We start from the raw sequence: 19,030 nt of genomic DNA on the forward strand, positions 1-19,030 counted from the left end.
AGCCAGAAAGGTGGTTATTTTGAAGGATGGCTCTTATTTGGTTTGATTGGATTGACTTGATGGGTTTTTTGATTTAATGATGAGAGAGTCAACAATTATTTCCTGAGGGGGAAAACTTTGTTAGCTTTTAAGGTCTTGGCTTGACATGGAACTGGTGACTGGTGGACTGAACTTTATTTTGACATCTGGGTGATATAAAGACACTGGCATTCCCTCATACTTTTCTTTAACGAATGACATATCCTTGCGTCTCCAGAATTCTGCCCACCACCAAAAAAAATCCCACCCTCCAAAAAACCAAGAAGCTGATTAAGCACCCCAGTTTAATTTGTATGCAAAGAATAGCATATTTGTATACCCTTTATCAGCTTGCACAATTTTTTTCTCTTATAAACATCCAAGTGTACCATGCAATTCTAGAATCTAGAGTATTGTCCATACTATTTGAGGCCGTAGTTCACAGAGGCAGCCAGAGCACAGAGGAGAGGAGAGGAGTCAAAAAGATACCTCAGATTGGTAATAATGAAATGAGGAAGCATAAAGTGAGCTTTGTTGCCTTCAGAGTCAGATTACTTTCAAGTCCCTGTGTGTCTGCCTGTTATGTTTGTGTACACTTTTGTATGTCAACAGCTATACAGCTTGACGTTAATCTGTCCTTCTGTTTCCTATCTGCTAGAGGGAGATGACAAGACAGCAGGCATTAAGTTCCACACATGGGATTCAGACAGATAGTATTTTGTGGTGATAAGCGTCCGAAACAATAAGATGAACACAAAGGAGAAGGAATAAAGGACAAGTAAGGAATAAGAAAGAAGGAAGAAATAGAGGAGGAGGAGAGGTTAAACCTTCTGTTTCACTGTATATGTGTTGTCCACCAAAATTTGAGACACAACTGCAAAGAAACAAAAACAAAATTGTCATCCTGAAACATGGGGATTCATTTTTGGGATTTTCAGTGCCCAACAAAATGCACAGCTCCCTAGTTTCTTCAAAGAAGGCATTACAATTAAAACTAATTTAAAATTGAGACAGACACATTTGCTTGGATGTTGCACAATTTTATACACCAGGTCCTATGTGCACCTCTGAGCAGCATGAACATTATGGAGTACTGGTGTTCTCATTTTCATTGCAGCCAGCTTCCTAGTTTGAACACTAGGAAAACAGAACAAAGGAATAATGAACAAGAAGTAATAATTCTACAGCTTTCAGTTGCTTACCAGAAACGCCTCACTACTTAACCTTTGCTGCCTGAGATCATTCCTGCTTAAAACCTCACCCCTACTATACTTTTAGTATAATTGTGCTTTTGGAAAATTTTGTTTGCTGGTTTTGCATTTTATTTAATTTAGTCAGTGGTGTGCACGTTTAGTTCAGTTGCAAAATCACCTGTATTTGAGCTATGAAATGTTGTAGGTTTATTTTTTTAAAAGAAAGAAAGAAATTGCATGAAGTTGGTTGAAAACTTAAGAGCTGGTACTGGTGCTAGGAGATTTTCCTTCCTTAACCAATAGTACTTTCAAGAAAGATCTGCAAGTGGGAAACAGTTCCCACTCATTATTCTTTCTATGAAGTCCATTTTATCTATATTCCATCAATAAATGTTTTTCCTGTATAGTCGTCTATAGGAGATATCTGTAGTGTAAGAGGAAAGACTGATGTCACGAGGTGAGGAAGAAATATTCTTGATGGCTACTTGGAGCCTACCATTCAAAAGGAAAACGCAGTTAACCTGTAATACATTTTCAAGCTCTGTTTATTTTATTATAGCAGGATTAAAATGTGCTTAACTTTATCTGAATTGCATCTTCCTTCTCGAAGTCTGCATGCCTGTAGGGGCACTTACCCAAGAAGATCCGTCTGCAGACAGATTAGTTACCCCTTTGGTGCTGACCTTCTGGTCCAGATGTTCAAAATGGTCTTCCCCATGCGGTGTTATCAGAAAGTGATTCAGTCACATGGAGAATGTGAACTGAGCTGCCCCCCCCCCCCCTTCTGGAGTTCCAGCTTTATCTTCAACCTCCTTGGGTAGCTTTTCATTAGTCTACGTTTTGTAGCTTGCTTTGCACTTCAGATACATTCAGCTCAAAGCACCCCATTCAAGTGTAACTTAAGTGCACGTACTGAGTTTATCCAAGCATTCACTTAGCTATCCATGTGTTTTGGATGTCTCAGTTCCACTCAGTTAAATGACTCATACACATAAGTAATCATAGAGAGAGAAAATAAACAAAGAGTTTTATAGTCAACAATAATATTGCTTTCATCATCCTTCTTCTCTCGGGGCTAGGTTCCAAAGACATTTACTTCTGTGTTCTTTCAGCGAGGAGAGGGGAGCAAAATGCGAGCTTTCCTAGTAAGATACATTTATGAATCCATTGCAGAAGGATATTCAACTGAGTGGGGATTTCCCCGCTCTCTGTGAAGTCTTAGAGCCACTTCATGCATTATACAAAATGATAAACTGTGGTAACAATGTCTTTAGAGTGTACTGCTTCAGATTGCAGGTGGGAGAGTATGTCGCATATTTCAACAGCATTTAGTTAGAAACTCCTTGCGTATATTTAAAAAAGGTAAAGGACCCCTGGACAGTTAAGTTTAGTCAAAGGTGACTATGGGGTGTGGCACTCATCTTGCCTTCAAGTCAAGGGAGCCGGCAGTTGTCCACAGACAGCTTTCCAGGTCATGTGGCCAGCATGACTAAACCGCTTCTGGCGCAAAGGAACACCATGATGGAAACCAGAGCACACAGAAACACCATTTGCCTTCCCGCCACAGTGGTACCTATTTATCTACTTGCACTGGTGAACTTTCGAACTGCAAAGTTGGCAGAAGCTGGGACAGAGCAATGGGAGATCACCCCATTACATGGATTTGAACTGCTAACCTTCCGATCAGCAAGCACAAGAGGCTCAGTGGTTTAGACCACAGCGCCACCCACTCCCATATTAAACTAGCACAAAAGGGGAGGTGGCATTCACAAACATAGGCCTGGTCTAAACTCAGAACGGGGGCTCTCATCCACACTTCTGCTTGCTCCTCTGAGGAAAGCTGCTGTTTACCACTGAATCGGATCAAACATCAATCGGGTTTTCTCCAGATTGACGTTTGCTCTGATTTAGCGCTAAAGAATGGGTTTTCTGGGGGGAAACAGCAGGGCAAAAGCAGAACCACTCAGACCCATACCTAGAAGCACACAAGTGGAAAACTGCCCAAACTCGTGCTTTCCAGGCACAGAAAAAGAGAAAGTGTGGACGAGCCCCAAAATGAGGTGGAAATGACCAAAGCACTTTCTGCCCCTTCTCTCTGCCGCTCATCTCACACACAGTACCCAATATGTTTTTAATGTGTTAAAACATTTTTTTTCAAAAAATGGTGCTGTCCCGTCTGTAATCTCAACTGGTACAGTCCACCTGACTACTTCATGCTTTCCTCACTTCATTTGGCTCCAGATTTAACCTAGGCCATATTATAGAACAATTGCAAATGAAGGTCATGCTGGCTTGTATAATTTAATTATTCTAATCCAAAGAGAATGTCTTCCCACCTTTTAACTTAAACCAGTTCCTGCTCACCCTCCCCCAAGTAATATATGAACACAAACCAAAACTTCTTCTTCTCCTTCTCCTTAGAATTTATATACCGCTGTATACCCAGAGGTCTCAGGCCACTTCACAGAACAAATTCAAAATATAAAACCACAAAATATGAGTGGCTGGGGAAACCCAGCCAGATGGGCAGCCTTTAAATAATAAGTTGTTGTTGTTGTTGTTGCTGTTGTTATAACATATATGAACATGATCTAGATCCTCTGCAAATATTTGTGGTGACATAAGCATAGCCTCTCTCTTAATTAAGGATCACATTTTTGCACAGAAAGAATATTCAACAGGCATCTTTCACTGAAATGCTGGTGTGGGTTGCTGATGCAGCAAGCTGCTGTATTTGCAGGTATTTTGTTGCTACAGGCTATGGCCTAGTTCAGACGTCATGGAAAACCATACTTCCCCACTCTGTGAATGAGCTGGCCGTGGCTTGCCCCCCACCATAGTCTTCCCTCTTTTGCAGCTTTGAGCAAGGAAGCTTTGGCATTTGCTTTTAAACAAATGACTGTTCCCTATAACATCCAAAATGGGGAAACTGTGGTTTGTTTAAAACAGGGGTAGCCTATATGATGCCCTCCAAATGTCACTGGACTCCACCTCCCATCAGCCTCAGTCAGCATGGTCAATAGTGAGGAATGATGGGAGCTGGAGTCCAACAACATCAGGGGGTTGGTAGGAACCAGGTTGGTTGTCCCTTGTTTAAGCAGTGGCTTCATAGGAAGCCATAATCTGACACCATGCTTTGATCATGGCGGCGGCATGAACTGTGTAAAGATCTGCAAACCTCTTTAATCTAGAAAGCTCACAGCTTAGTGTGTCCAAAAGTAATACAGGCAGTGTAACCAGGGACATTAGAACACGTGGATTTATCTTAATTTAATCCAAGGTGCTGGACTACAAGTCCCATCACCCCTGACCATTGCCCATGCCTGCTGGAGCTGATGGGAGTTGGAGTCCCACAGCATTTGGAGAGCAACAGACCCCTCATCCCTTTACTCCCATTGGTTTAAGAGTCAAACGAAAGGTGACGTTAAGGAAGTCTTTGGATCCTGTGCTTGGGATTCCTTTGCTCAAACAAATAAGTAAAGTAACAGGAGCCGCAGAGAGCCATTGAGGATCAGGGCTGCTACAGCAGGGGACGTTTACTCATCCCTGAACCTGGTATTCACTGCAAAACTGCTTCCATCCAATACTCCACTTTTACTGGCACACAGATTGCAGCTGCAAAGAATCAGCTAAACTAAAGCGGAGTGTCTCTTGGTTTTCATTTTGTTTTGTGGTTGTTGTACCCACCCCCCACCCCCACACGCCAGGAGCAAAGGGGCACAATTCCTTTAAGCAACGGTCTCTGGTCCATCGATTTGTGTCAATGAACTCATCTTGTGTGTGGCTTTTGATTCTGAGTCAAAAGCCACCATGTGTGGGCTTCGCAATCGGCAACAGAGCAGGCTTTGACTGTTTATGCTGTGTCTTGTTGCCTAAGTGCTTTTCCATTTCTCCCCAGTCAACCTTGCAACGCCGCTGGCACTGCATCTACAAGAGAACTCTTTTTTAAAAAAAACCCATATATGCATATAATAACAATAATGCTTTTGAAACAATGTGAAGTCATTCTTTTTCCGATCATAAGAGAATCCTGTTTCAAACTGCCTGCTTGACGCTGCCAGCAGTAGGGCTCTACAGCTCCTTTACTGCTGTTGCACAACATCTTGACACATAAAAGTTAATGTTGCATACGGAAGTGCATGCCAAATACAGGCCTGCCTCAGATGGATTAAAGATTTTATTTTTTAAAAAAAACAGCCATGGCATCATGGTGAACTTACATTACCCAGAACCCAGCTGCAGCTCATATGTGTGAGGTTTCTTTCTTTTTATTTCACCATGCTGTCACTTAAGCTGGTGCGCATTAGGCTCTTTCCATCATCCCTACCCACCAATTTGTAGCCTTAAAATAAAACGTAACACATACCGAATTGTTTCCCCTCCCCGCCCCAGAACTAAAAAAAACCCTACCTTTTACACTTTCAGAAAAGACCTTCCTCAAGGGTTCCTTTCTGGCATGGTCTGTTTCATGGCTAAAGTACAGCTATTTTGCCACTCCACAAAATTATGGAGAGCTCAGTTGGCTAGTGTGTGGCGCTCATAATACCAAGGTTGAAGGTTCAATCCCTGTATGGGACAACTCTAGAATTCTACGGTTCTATGATCTCGGAGCCCTTTGGCACTAAATTCAGGAGTTGGCACTTTTGCTCCATTGCACAACGTTAAGAAGTTCCAAGCTCTAACCCAGCCTTTCTCAACCTGTGGGTCCCCAGATGTTGTTGAACTACAACTCCCATCACCCCTAGCTAGAAAGGCCAGAGCTCAGGGATGATGGGAGTTGTAGTCCAACAACATCTGAGAACACACAGGTTGAGAACCGCTGCTAGTCTAAAGTAGAGGTGGTAAGCTTTTTTGAGGGCTGTATTCAATTGGGAAAAGGTGATCTGGGGCTGCATATTGGTGATGGATGGGACCCAAAGCAAAACATGGGCAAGGCTAAAGTGAAAAGTGGACAGAGTCTCTCTCTCTCTCTCATATATCCAGTGTTTTTTCTGGAGGACACACATATGCATACCCCTAACCATTTTGTGAATCTAAGTTTGGCCTCATTGAGTGGCAGTATTTCAATAAGAGTAGGAAAATGAGAGTACCCCTAAACATTTTTTTAGAAAAAAGCACTGCATATATCCATTCTTCTCGCTTAAGTCTCTCTCACACACTAGCTAGCTAGCCTCCCTCTGAGACCCTCAACATGTCTCTCCTTTATTCATCCATCACCCATATTTGTATAATTCATATCCTTTGTGTCACTCACAGACACACACACACACAGAGATTCACACAAGCACAGATACATGGGGTTCTCTCCCCAGCCAGCCAGCTCAACTCCTGTTGCCTCCTTCTCTCCCTCCTCAGAAGACACAGGCTGGTTACCAGTGGGCTAAATTGGGCTCTCTGTGGCTGGCCCTCCGAAGGTGATCTGTCTGAGAATGGTTGAAAAGGCATGGAAGTATGTGATTGATTAGATGCCGGTGGCTTAACAAATCAGATTCCAATAACTAATAGTGGAAAATGTTGTTTCATAGCCAGTCCGTTGTGTTTCATTCTACGTCAATCCACTGACCGACCTTTTTTTCCTGGATGTTGTTTATATCAGTGAAGCTACAGAAGCTTCATCCCTAAACCTCAAATTCATAAAAAAAAAAAAAGACACAATGCTTTGCATTGGGCTTGCATACAATTGAGTTTTTCTAGGCCTGTGTCCTTTTCAGAACCAACACAGATGCTTTTTAAGCTGCCAGTGGAGCCATGTGTAATTTCTGTTATAAAACTTAACTCAGTCACTCCACTCTAACTGCATTTGCTGGTTCACATTAATATCTGAACATGTTAGATATTAACCACAAAGTAGACTATTTTTACTCCTCCAAATCAAAGCTTTCAAAGGAAGGGTAACATACACTGTGATCTCAATGGCTTATAGGTCTTATGTACCACAGTGCAGTAAAGATTTACTGCTGGTGCCACGAGGATTCAAAAAGCCTGGCCTGCGTTTGATAGCTGCATTGTCAACGCCATTCACACCCATGCAGCCTAATCCTGTTCATATTTACTCAGAATTAAACCCCACAGGCTTAAACGGTATTTATTTCCATTCTGAGTGGGCATCTGTAGGGTTGACCTGTGAGGCAGACATGTAAGCAACTCACATGGCTCTCTCTGACCCCAGATCTGGCCTGATGAACACACATCCTGGGATGACCATAGTCAGCAATGAGCACAAGTGCAATATCGCACACAGCAGTGGCATCTCTAGTTAAAAGGAGTAGGGAGCTCCTTTTATTTTTCACTTTGAAATATATATTATTCTTTTCTACCCCACTCTTCCATCATTGGTCAGCAAGGCAGAAACTGCACATGCTATAGAGGGAAATGAGGGGAAGGGGCCCACCGACCTGTGAAAGTAGCCCATCTAGAAGGAGGAAAACTCTGGTCTTAAATCTTCGCTGACTTGTGGCTATACTCAGTCATGAGAAAGGCTTCAGGAGTAAAACCCAAGGAAAACCCACACCCACGGCCTTATGGGACAGATTTGAGAGAAAAGAAGACAGCAAATTCGGAGTGGAGTCCCAAAGGCAGTTAGATAGCACCTTGTACTTCTGGCAACTCATGCAGCCAAGCTGGTGCCAAGCATATTGCTCTGCTTTCCTTTAGACCACGCCAGTGAGCATGGGCAGCCCAAGACCTCCACACACACTGCCCAGTCTTGCGCCCTGGGGAGCTACTTCAGTGTTGCTAACACAGCAAAAACAACGCAAGAGGCAGCAGCTACGAATTACCGGTCTCTGCAGCCACAGCAGGCGCTGTGATTCTCCAGCGGTTTGGTTTCATCCCCAGGGGCACAATCCACCGTCTCTTGAAGCAGGCAAATGCCAACAATAAACCCCACTCTCCACAATGGTCTCATTCCCAAGTAAATACCTTTAGCATCAGGGCAACAGAAGCAAACTCCATTTTGTTCCAGTAGTCATGATAGTGCTGCAATTCAGGTGAGTCTTTAAAATGCAAAACTGCAAAAGTTCTGAGTGTTTCTTTGTGTGTGTTCTAACATACATGAGGAATGTAGAAGCAACTGTAAAGCACGGGATGGTGATGTTGGGGAGGGAGATATGTTAATTGTGTGATTCACAATAAAAGTAATACACATGGCTGGCTAAAGATGAGCTCCTGTAAGACCAAAAAGCTAAGGCATCAAGCTACCCAACTGCACCATGGCCGAGACCAACCATGTGGAACTACTGGTAGTCAGAGCAGATGGACAAGGCAAATTCCTATGTGCCTACCTTCTCTTCACACTTTCTGTGGAAACCACCAGAGGCCACACTTTGTGCAAAGAAGCCCTCCCTGAACCCGCTTAAAATGGGTACAAAGTCATTTGAGCGACTTTGGTTTTCACTTGTACATCTGTAAATAGCTCTTGAACTTTCTGTTGACGTGTCATTTCGGGAAAATCATATTTTCTCAGGAAACAAAAGGCAAAATAAGAGCTTGGTCTTAACATTTAATGGTGTCAGACAAAGGGGATGTAAACATTACCATTCTGAATTGTTACTGTTTAAGGAGAAATGTCTTGGGGGGGGGACTGGTTTCTGGTTTGTTTATGGGGAGGTTAGATGATGCGTCAAAATCAAGTGCCCTCCCACATTTTCCAGTGCATTTGCCCATCGTGTTCTTTATCACAAAAAGCCTAATCTTTTGGGGAAGTAAGTGTGTTGCACAAGACCTTTCAGCAAACTGAATTTGCACAAGGAGAAAGAAAGAAAGAAAGAAAGAAAGAAAGAAAGAAAGAGGGCATCTGGATTAAATGAAGGGAGAGATATGGGGCGGCAATTTTGATGAAGCCGATGTCGTGTGGATGCTGCTAAAAACTTGTACACACAAGCAGTGCCAATTCCACAATAAACTCTGGTCTCCAAGCACCCATAAGGCATTTCCAGGCTGTCATTGTTTTCATGTAGGATTCAAACCCACTTCCACCAAATGTGAGCCTTTTGCAAGAAGGAGTGAAGAGAAAATGCAGGGCAAAGTGTGGGCTAAGGTTGCTTTGAGGCAACATCCCCACTGCCCTCCAAACCTATCAGAATGAATGCTCAACAAAAGCCTGTGTTTTCTGATGTCCAAAGCCGACTTAGAGTGTCTAGTTCCGTATGACATGGTTTGCTTCGTCCGGGGTCTTCTGTCCACAGGCAACAACCTACTTCATGAAATACAGGAAACCTACTAGGGCATCGGTGTCCGCTGCTGTACTGGCCTGTAATTATCCAAGTTGGCAGTTAGGGGCAAGTAAACAGCAACAGGGAGTTAAGCAAGGAAGGGGGGGAGAGAGAGAAGCTGCTCTGACGAGATCAGAAGAAATAAAACTTTACGAGGAAGGGGGGTTGGGGAGGGAGAGAGACAGCAGCCATGCAGAGGAGGGAAAGAGCGCGGTATAAAAGCATGAGACCCACGCAATGAGAAAGCCTGGCGGGACCGGGAAGAGAGACAGCCTCTTGCAAGCGGAGACACACCGGCCAGCAGACGGGGGGGATTCGCACACAAACTCTCCGCCGTTGCCGTCTTAGGACAAGTTCTCCAGCGAGTGGCCACTCAAAGACTTGGACGTTTCCTGGTTTCCCTCGGAGAGGATTTTACCCCCAGGAAGGGAAGAGGTTCGGGAGCCACGCCGAAGACCCCGGGGAAGACCTTTAGCCTGCAAGACGCGCAGAAGCCCCGAGGGGGCGGCCGGAGCAGCCCCCACCCGCATCTCTCTGACAGCACCCAGCCCAGCCCGGCTCATGGGCTGAAGAAAACAGGCGCCCGCCGACCGTCCCGGGAGCCCTCGGGTGGGCTGGAGACCCCCGTAGGCGCCCCTGCGAAGGCGCCCGGTGGTGGGGACGGGCGGGGAGCAGCTGGGGGGCTGGAGAGAGGAGGCGAAGTCGCCTTTCCCGGCCTTGGGGGCAGCAGTAGCCCGAGCTAGAGACGAGAGAGGAGAGCCGTCCGAGCGGGGCGCTCCCTCCGGCCGCCAGCAGGGGCGGACGCCGCCCCCGCCTCGCATGCTGCCTTCGAAGGCAGGCCGGGCACCTCCAGCGCAAGGCGCGCTCCCTCTCCACCTCCACCTCCTCCTCCTCCTCCTCGCCTTCGTCGTCCGCAGGCGCAGCGCCGACGGCTCTCGGCTGCGCTGCGCCACGAGGGCTGCCCCGCCGCCGCCGCCGCCGCCGCCGCCGCTGCTCCGGCTGCTTCGGAAGCGCGCTCGGGGCCCGACGAGGCGGCGGTGGGCGGGCGAGAGGCCGGCGGCAGCTGCCTCCCGGTGCGCTCCTGCCGGCGGGCGCGACCCCATGCGGGCGCCGGGCTGCCGGAGGAGCAGCGAGAGCAGCGCCCCCTGCAGCCGGACCCGCTCCCTGCCACGGCCCCGCTGCCGTCGGGCAGGCGCCCGCAGCCTCCTCGCGCCGCCGCCGCCTCGGAAGCCGCCTCCCGCCCCGAAGTGGCTCCGCCGGGGTGGTGGCGGTGCGGCAGCGGCGCGGGCTGCAGCAACAGCAGCAGCAGCTCCTCCTCCTCCTGCTCCCCGTCGGCGTCGTCTGCCGGCCCGGTTGATCCCGAGAGCGGCGCAGGGAATCCGGCTGCTGCCCCACTAGACGCCGCCGGCGCGGCCGGGGCTCCTGCTGCTCCTGCTGCCGCCGCCGCGGCTCCTCCTCTCGCTGCTGCTGCCGCTGCTGTGCCGTCGCCGTCGCGGAGCCCTAAAGCCGCCCGCTGCAAGAGGATGGTGCGCCTGGCGGCCGAGCTACTCCTGCTGCTGGGACTCCTGCTGCTCACCTTGCACATCACGGTGCTGCGGGGCAGCGAGCCCGACGCCGCCACGGGAAACCACAGCCAGCGCCAACCGGTGAGCGAGCCCCCTTGCAGGAGCCTCCGCGGTTACCGGCGAAAGTTGCGGGTTTACATTCTGGGGTGGGAAGGGAGAGGATTTACCAAGGAACCGAGGGGTCCCTCTGCTAGCCACCCTCTTGATTCGCTCCCCTAGCCCCGTCTCTTCTTTTACTTCCACCCACTGGGATCACTTTATATGTTGGTGCAAGATGGTCTAAGTTGCTCATAGAAGGCACCCCAGGGTCATCTAGTCCAACCCCCTGCAATCTTTCACCCCGTGTAGAACTCGAACCCACAACCCGGAGATTAAGTCTCATGTTCTATCAACCGGAGCTTTCAGGTTGTTAGTTCAGTTAGTGTCTCTCTCACCTGGTTCCCAAGTTGTTATTGGACTACAACTATAATCCCTAGCAAGTAGGACCAGTAGTCAGGGATGATGGGAGTTGTAGTCCAACAACAACTGAGGACCAAAGTTTGAGAAACACTGCCGGGAGAAGAAGGGTTGTGGCTCAATGGCAAAGCATCTGCTTTGCATGCAGAAGGGCCCAGGTCCAGCCCCTGGCATTGGTTGGGATGCCCCCTCCCCTTCTGAAACCCAGGAAAGCTGCTGCCAGTCTGCTAAGCTAGATGGATCCAGTGGTCGTGACTCAGTAAGGCAGCTTATTAGGTTCCCCTGGACTGGGACGGGCTGTTCATTGTCTTGGGTGGAGAAAGGTCTTGCCCATCCCTTTTCATCTTCTTGGAGGAGCACACACTCTGGATGCCCAAGTTCCCAAATTCGGTCCTCAGCATCTCCACGTAGGACTGGGAATACCTTCCCTTGCCTGAAACCCCGGAGAGGCTCTGCCACTCCACATAAACAGTACTGAGCCAGGTGGAACAAACCTCCACAGAAATACAAACGTGTCCTGTGCTTCTCCTTTTAATTAGAGATCCTGGGGGCTGAACTCAAGAACGTTCGCATGCAAAGCTTGTGATTTTCGATAAGTTATGTTCTTTCGGCTTAACTAAGGGTGTGTTCATATTGCCGCTTTAGAGCACAAAGAAGTTGCCCCCCCCCCCCGGCAGCTAAGTGTTCGCACTTTGACTAGAGATAATTAGGAATGGTTCAAGGACTTGGCAGTTTGGATAGCGTTGTGTGAGCAGGGATTAAAAACTCAGCACAACAGAAATGCAGCAAGTGCACACAGCAAACAGGAGTCCTGGCGAAAAATTGCCTTGCAGTGTATCCAGTGTGTGATTTCAGACTATTTCCACCATCATTTTAGAAGACGGGGTTGGTCCTCCAGATTTTGCTGTACTCTTAACTCCCAGCACCTCTGACCGCTGGCCATGCTGGCTGGTGCTGATGAGGTTCATCATCTGGAGCAGTGGTAGGCAAACTAAGGCCCAGGGACCGAATGCGGTCCAATCGCCTTCTCAATCCGGCCCGCGGACGGTCTGGGAATCAGCGTGTTTTTACATGAGTAGAATGTGTCCTTTTATTTAAAATGCATCTCTGGGTTATTTGTGGGGCATAGGAATTCATTCATTCCCCCTCCGCCCCCCAAAAATATAGTCCAGCCCACCACATGGTTTGAGGGACGGTGGACCGGCCCACGGCTGAAAAAGGTTGCTGACACCTGATCTGGAGGTTCCCTATCTCTGCTTTAGAACTTGTACATTTGGCTCCTTTCATTCTTTCAGTGCCTGCATGAAGAGGAGTAGGATCATGTGTGAGGCCCCTGCTCCAGACTTCCACATGTTCTTGCAAAGGTCTGGATGGAACCTACATGCATAAGCTTTGGGGACCTACCTCCTTTGCAAGGTCCCCAGTTTTTACAGCCTACCTGCTGGAGGAGAGACATGATCTTTTCATGCTGGCCCCAAGATGTTGTGCATCCTGCAGCAGATCTCAACCCATTCATCTCCACCACTGTAAAATACTTGCTGCATCATTCAAACACCAATTACCATTACACTGTTGCATGAGAGGTTGTTTCAGCCCACTGCCCAGCGAGGTGTGCTCTGTGCTCCTCCACACCCACATCTCCAGTGAATGTTGCAAAAGGTCTCTCTGTCTTTCCCCAGTATTGTACTTATACTCGCATGAACACCCTGCCAAGTCCTTTTCCCAGTCCAGGTATGATAGGCCTGTATATTTTTCACATGTCCTATGAGCATCTCTAAACCAGTGTGGACTTGGGAGTCTGAAGAATAGAATATATCCCTTTGCCCACAATAATAGTAATATTCTTGCAAATATTCCAGGTGACAGCAGGTGTGCTCCACCCCAAATTCTAGAACTACCCCCGCTCCTCTCTACTGAACTGGAAACATTGTGGGAAATGCTAAGGAAGAATGGAGTGGAAAAGTGGACCAGTGTGTGGACCATAAGATAATTATCATTTGCATGGATTTGTAGTAATGCTTCTTAGCATTTTCTGATAGTGTTTAACAGTTCTACTGCACGGGGGTTCAGAGGGCTTCCAATAAAGTATCTTGTCCTCCTTACAAAACCCCTGTGAGGTTGCCCGGTGTTGCCATGTTTCAGATGCCAGAGAGAGAGAGAACAAGAACGAGAACCTATGACCAGCTAGTAAATTCATGGCAGTAGCAAGATTCAAGATGGGGACTAACTGGTTTGTAGTTAGATTTTTAGCCATGATGTTAAGGGCCACATTCCCCCTTGGGGAACTTTCCAGGGGCCACATGCCATTGGTGGACATGCCCAGGGGGCAAAGATGGGCAAAGCAGTACAGCAGACCACATCCCATCTGTTCAGAGGCTCCATCTACGTAAGCAAAAGGCATTTTCACAGTTCCAGCCAGGCGAAAGCACTTGTAGGAGCACAGAGCAGGGCTGGTGAGAAATGTGGTCTGGAGAAGCAGGCATGGCCCAAGGAAAATTGATTTATATTTATCGGATTTGTATACCACCCTTTATCCGAAGATCTCAGGGCAGGAAGTAGGAGTCACCTGTGAGAGTGACAGGTGCTGCATAGATACTGTGGTGAGAATCTCTCTTCTTATTATAGCCTCTCCATACATCTGTGGATAGGGAATTTTGGAAATTGAACAGCCCAGATACTTTACTATTTTGATTTCTTGCCAGTTCTTAAAGTTTCGGGATAGTTTATGACATTTTAAAAACCAGCCTCAAAAACCATGTGGACGATTCAGTGTTTTCTAAACTAATAATGTGTGCTTCATCTAGGAGCACGCAAGTTTTAAGTTCTCCCCATCCAGGTTTATCTCGCCCCTCCTTTGAAACCAATAAATGCTGTCCTCATTTTGCTTTTTTCAAATTCCGGGTAGGTGTGACTGAGTTTGTGCAGATGGGATGCAGGAAGGCCACATTTATGTTGCAAAGTTTCAGCCTTCAGAACGGTATAATGTACTGGGACAATGACAGCTGCGTCCTGCATTTTGGGGGAAAGTACCTTTCTCTCTCCCCCGCCCCAGCTTCTTCTTAATAGAAGGCTGCATAGTTTCCACAACTGGTGTTTCTGCGAGGGTGCTTATTAATCTAAACGTGCATGGCTGCAACTTGAAATTAGGATATTAAAATGGGAGCTTCCCCTTGTTTGTAAGGACATAAAAGCCCTGCCTGCTTATAGGAGGTTGAGATAGCTGGATGGCATGAGGACTTAACCTCAGTGCAGCTTTAAAGCATGAAACCAAATTTAGGATGCCCTTCTGCATGAAGTGACATGGGAAAGAAATATATGGGGAATGGTGACACTTAGGGAGGGTTCTACTGGGCTGCCCAACAGCTGAATTCCTATTTTAAGCTGCTTCCTTATTGTTAGTGCAGCCTAAAGTTGCTCTAGGTAGGCCAAGCAGATACAAAATCCCCACCACCACGGCCAAAATGAAGAGGGAGAAAGAGGGTTTGTTAGGAGAGAGCTTGAACGATGTAAGAAGAAAGCCAGACCTGGGGAACCTGCTGACTCCAACTCCCATAAGCCCCAGCCAGGATGGCCGGTGGTGAGGGATTATGGGAGCTGTAGTCCAGCAACATCTGGAGGGCCGCTGGACTGTGTTCTGAGTGACAAGAGCCATCATTTGACCCATTTCTTGTAGGCTGTCCTTGTAGAACAACTTTCACTTTTGCCAACAATATCTTCAAGATGCCTAGCTATAACTTTCTTTATATGCACGATGCTTTCTTTCCTTGTGGGACCCTGAAGTGCCTTCTGTAGAACAGTAAATCTGAGAAAGATTTTGTTGTTGTTTTATGAGGCGTTTGGTACCACTGGAATAACCCTGAATTTGCCTCTCTTTACAGGCCAGTAACATAATGAGGGAAACAGCTGGGCAAATGAAAATCTAGGTGAAACTAATTCCCAGCAGAGTTATTTATATGCTACTGAATTGAGGGGGTGGGAGTGACTTATCTGGGTTAAAAAAAAAAAAGAGGCAAAAGGCAGATTCTGTTTAACAGCAGCTTATGCGTTTGTATATGGACTGCTGATTTCATGAAATCTCACCATTCCTCATAAAACGATCTGTTAAATTAAGTTTCTGCTTTTGAGAAACGCTGCAGAGCAAGAGCTTCAGTAGATCTTTTTCATAGATTCTGCCATGTGTAGCAATACAAAGTTATATACTTCCTAACTCAATTGATTTTGCAGCTCTGGGATTTGGGAGAGCAGAATCCTGCAGACATTAAAGGCAAAGAGTATATCAGATGTCGCGCCAAGCATTTAAACAGATGGAAACATAAGTTGCAAATTTACTTATTCTCTAGCCCAGTGTTTCCCAACCTTTTTTGGGCAAAGGCACACTTGTTTCATGAAAAAAATCTCGAGGCACACCACCATTAGAAAATGTTTAAAAAATTAACTCTGTGCCTATATTGACTATATATAAAGTAACTCTCTTTAATAGGAATCAAATAAACACAAAGAAAGTATTTTATAATTACTTTATTATGAAATAGTAAGTACCGTATTTTTCGTCCCATAGGACGCTCCGTCCCATAGGACGCACCTACTTTTTTGAGGGGGTGCTGCGCCTCCCCGCTGTCCCCCGAGCTTGTGGGGCTGGCCCATGTCTGCCTGGCGCGAGGGGCGCTCTGCTTCAGGGCGCCCCGCGTCCGGCGGCAGGCTACAGTCCGCAGCATGGGGAACCCTCTGTTTCAGGGCGCCCCATGCGCCCCCCGGGTGCGCAAGGCTTGCGGACACCTGCGTGGAGCACGGGGCGTCCTCCGAAGGGCGCCCCGTGCTCCGCGCTGCCAGCTGCCGCCCGCAAGCCTTGCGCTCCTGGGGGGAGATCCCCCAGGTGCGCAAGGCTGGCCAACACCAGCGCGGAGCACGGGGCGTCCTCCGAAGGGTGCCCCGTGCTCTGCGCTGCCAGCTCCCGCCCGCAAGCCTTGCGCTCCCGGGGGGAGATCCCCCGGGTGCGCAAGGCTGGCCAACACCAGCGCGGAGCACGGGGCGTCCTCTGGAGGGCGCCCCGTGCTCCGCGCTGCAGGCTGCTGCCCGCAAGCCTTGCGCTCCCGGGGGGAGATCCCCCGGTGCGCAAGACTTGCCAACACCAGCGCGGAGCACGGGGTGGCCTCCGAAGGGCGCCCCGTGCTCCGCGCTGCCAGCTGACGCCCGCAAGCCTTGCGCTCCCGGGGGGAGATCCCCCGGGTGCGCAAGGCTTGCGGACACCTGCGCGGAGCACGGGGCGTCCTCCGGAGGGCGCCCCGTGCTCTGCGCTGCAGTCTGCTGCCCGCAAGCCTTGCGCTCCCGGGGGGAGATCCCCCGGGTGCGCAAGGCTTGCGGACACCTGCGCGGAGCACGGGGCGTCCTCCGGAGGGCGCCCCGTGCTCCGCGCTGCAGGCTGCTGCCCGCAAGCCTTGCGCTCCCGGGGGGAGATCCCCCGGGTGCGCAAGGCTTGCGGACACCTGCGCGGAGCACGGGGCGTCCTCCGGAGGGCGCCCCGTGCTCCGCGCTGCAGGCTGCTGCCCGCAAGCCTTGCGCTCCCGGGGGGAGATCCCCCGGGTGCGCAAGGCTTGCGGACACCAGCGCGGAGCACGGGGCGTCCTCCGGAGGGCGCCCCGTGCTCCGCGCTGCAGGCTGCTGCCCGCAAGCCTTGCGCTCCCAGGGGGAGATCCCCCGGGTGCGCAAGGCTGGCCGACACCTGCGTGGAGCACGGGGCGTCCTCCGGAGGGCGCCCCGTGCTCCGCGCTGCAGGCTGCTGCCCGCAAGCCTTGCGCTCCCGGGGGGAGATCCCCCGGGTGCGCAAGGCTGGCCGACACCTGCGTGGAGCACGGGGCGTCCTCCGGAGGGCGCCCCGTGCTCCGCGCTGCAGGCTGCTGCCCGCAAGCCTTGCGCTCCCGGGGGGAGATCCCCCGGGTGCGCAAGGCTGGCCGACACCTGCGTGGAGCACGGGGCGTCCTCCGGAGGGCGCCCCGTGCTCCGCGCTGCAGGCTGCTGCCCGCAAGCCTTGCGCTCCCGGGGGGAGATCCCCCGGGTGCGCAAGGCTTGCGGACACCAGCGCGGAGCACGGGGCTTCCTCCGGAGGGCGCCCCGTGCTCCGCGCTGCAGGCTGCTGCCCGCAAGCCTTGCGCTCCCGGGGGGAGATCCCCCGGGTGCGCAAGGCTTGCGGACACCAGCGCGGAGCACGGGGCGTCCTCTGGAGGGCGCCCCGTGCTCCGCGCTGCAGGCTGCTGCCCGCAAGCCTTGCGCTCCCGGGGGGAGATCCCCCGGGTGCGCAAGGCTTGCGGACACCAGCGCGGAGCACGGGGCGATGGGATGTGGGAGGGAGCTCGCTCCCCGCCCCGCGTGTGCTCGCCGCCGCCGCCCCGCCTCTCGCCGCCCGACTCGCCCGCCTCCCTCCCACGGCACACCAGCCGACGTCCCGCGGCACACTAGTGTGCCGCGGAACACCGGTTGGGAAACACTGCTCTAGCCAAAATTATAGTAACCTGCCTCCGCTGTATCTTTCAAAGCACAAGTAAACTGATGCTTTGGGGCCTCTGAAATGTTTGCTAGCTCCCAGTTTTCTAATATTTCCAGGGAGGATTCTGAATTCTCTTAAATCTATCCTATGTTCTTATTCCTTTAAAAAAAGGAAGGAAAATTGCATGGCAAAGGAGATTTATTGGATGTGCTGTAAACAAACAAAAGTAAACCAGGTGGCTGATGGTTTTAGCTGGCTGGCAAATATCTGCATCTAATATTGCAGACAGTTTGGTTTTCATAGCATTTGGGATTACATACCTCTTGCAGCATTTCTGAGGGGTTGTGCGAATGGGTGGCAGGTGCTCAGAAATACTCCAGAGCTTCTTGTTTTCAGGGTGTGCCCACAGTGTCATTGTTTGCAACCTCAGGAATGTCTTGACTTTTGCAGCCCATTGCTTTTCAGGTTATGATCACTTATGGGGTTATGATTGCTCAAATGTAAGCTCCCCTGTGTTCAATGGAGCTCACTCCCAAATAACTGCATAGTAAATGAAGTTATAATCTCAATCAGCAAATCACCAGCCAACTGGTGTTTCAAGGCATGTTTGGCAACTTTCATATTAGCTCTGCTGGGCAACTGCTGCTGGATGAGAAAACTCCAGGGGAAACAGAGGGGCTGTCCTTTAAATTTGGCCTCCACAATCAAAATGCAAAAAGTGGAAGGAACCTGGGGGGGGGGGCTTTGATAACTGAATCCCAGGAGGCTACTCCTAGAATATGACTCCCAGTAAATCTTTTTATTCTAATCCATCCCAGTGTGAGAACTGTAGATGCCTTGCTCTGTTGTAGGAGTAGGAAACGCCCCCCCCCCATCAGATGTCAAGGAAATAAACAACTATCTGACTTTTAGAAGACATCTGAAGGCAACCCTGTTTAGGGAAGTTTATAATGTTTGATGTTTTATCATGTTTTTAATATTCTGTTGGGAGCTGCCCAGAGTGGCTGGGGAAACCCAATCAGATGGGTAGGGTATAAATATATTATTATTATTATTATTATTATTATTATTATTATTATTATTATTATGGCTACTAGTTTCACA

The 19,030-nt window shown here is 49.3% G+C and overlaps 1 protein-coding gene across 1 annotated transcript in view; it reads left to right on the forward strand.

The window, feature by feature from the left end:
* Window positions 1-10,775: 10,775 nt before the first annotated feature.
* ISM1 (isthmin 1) overlaps window positions 10,776-19,030 on the forward strand; it is a 31,371-nt gene continuing 23,116 nt past the window's right edge. The window contains exon 1 of the mRNA XM_081857190.1: window positions 10,776-11,070. Coding sequence (XP_081713316.1) covers window positions 10,948-11,070 — 123 coding nt within the window. The 5' untranslated portion in view covers window positions 10,776-10,947. The remainder of the gene's footprint in view (window positions 11,071-19,030) is intronic.

Source organism: Podarcis erhardii (assembly GCF_964252035.2).
Source record: "Podarcis erhardii genome assembly, chromosome: 3".
NCBI lineage: Eukaryota > Metazoa > Chordata > Lepidosauria > Squamata > Lacertidae > Podarcis > Podarcis erhardii.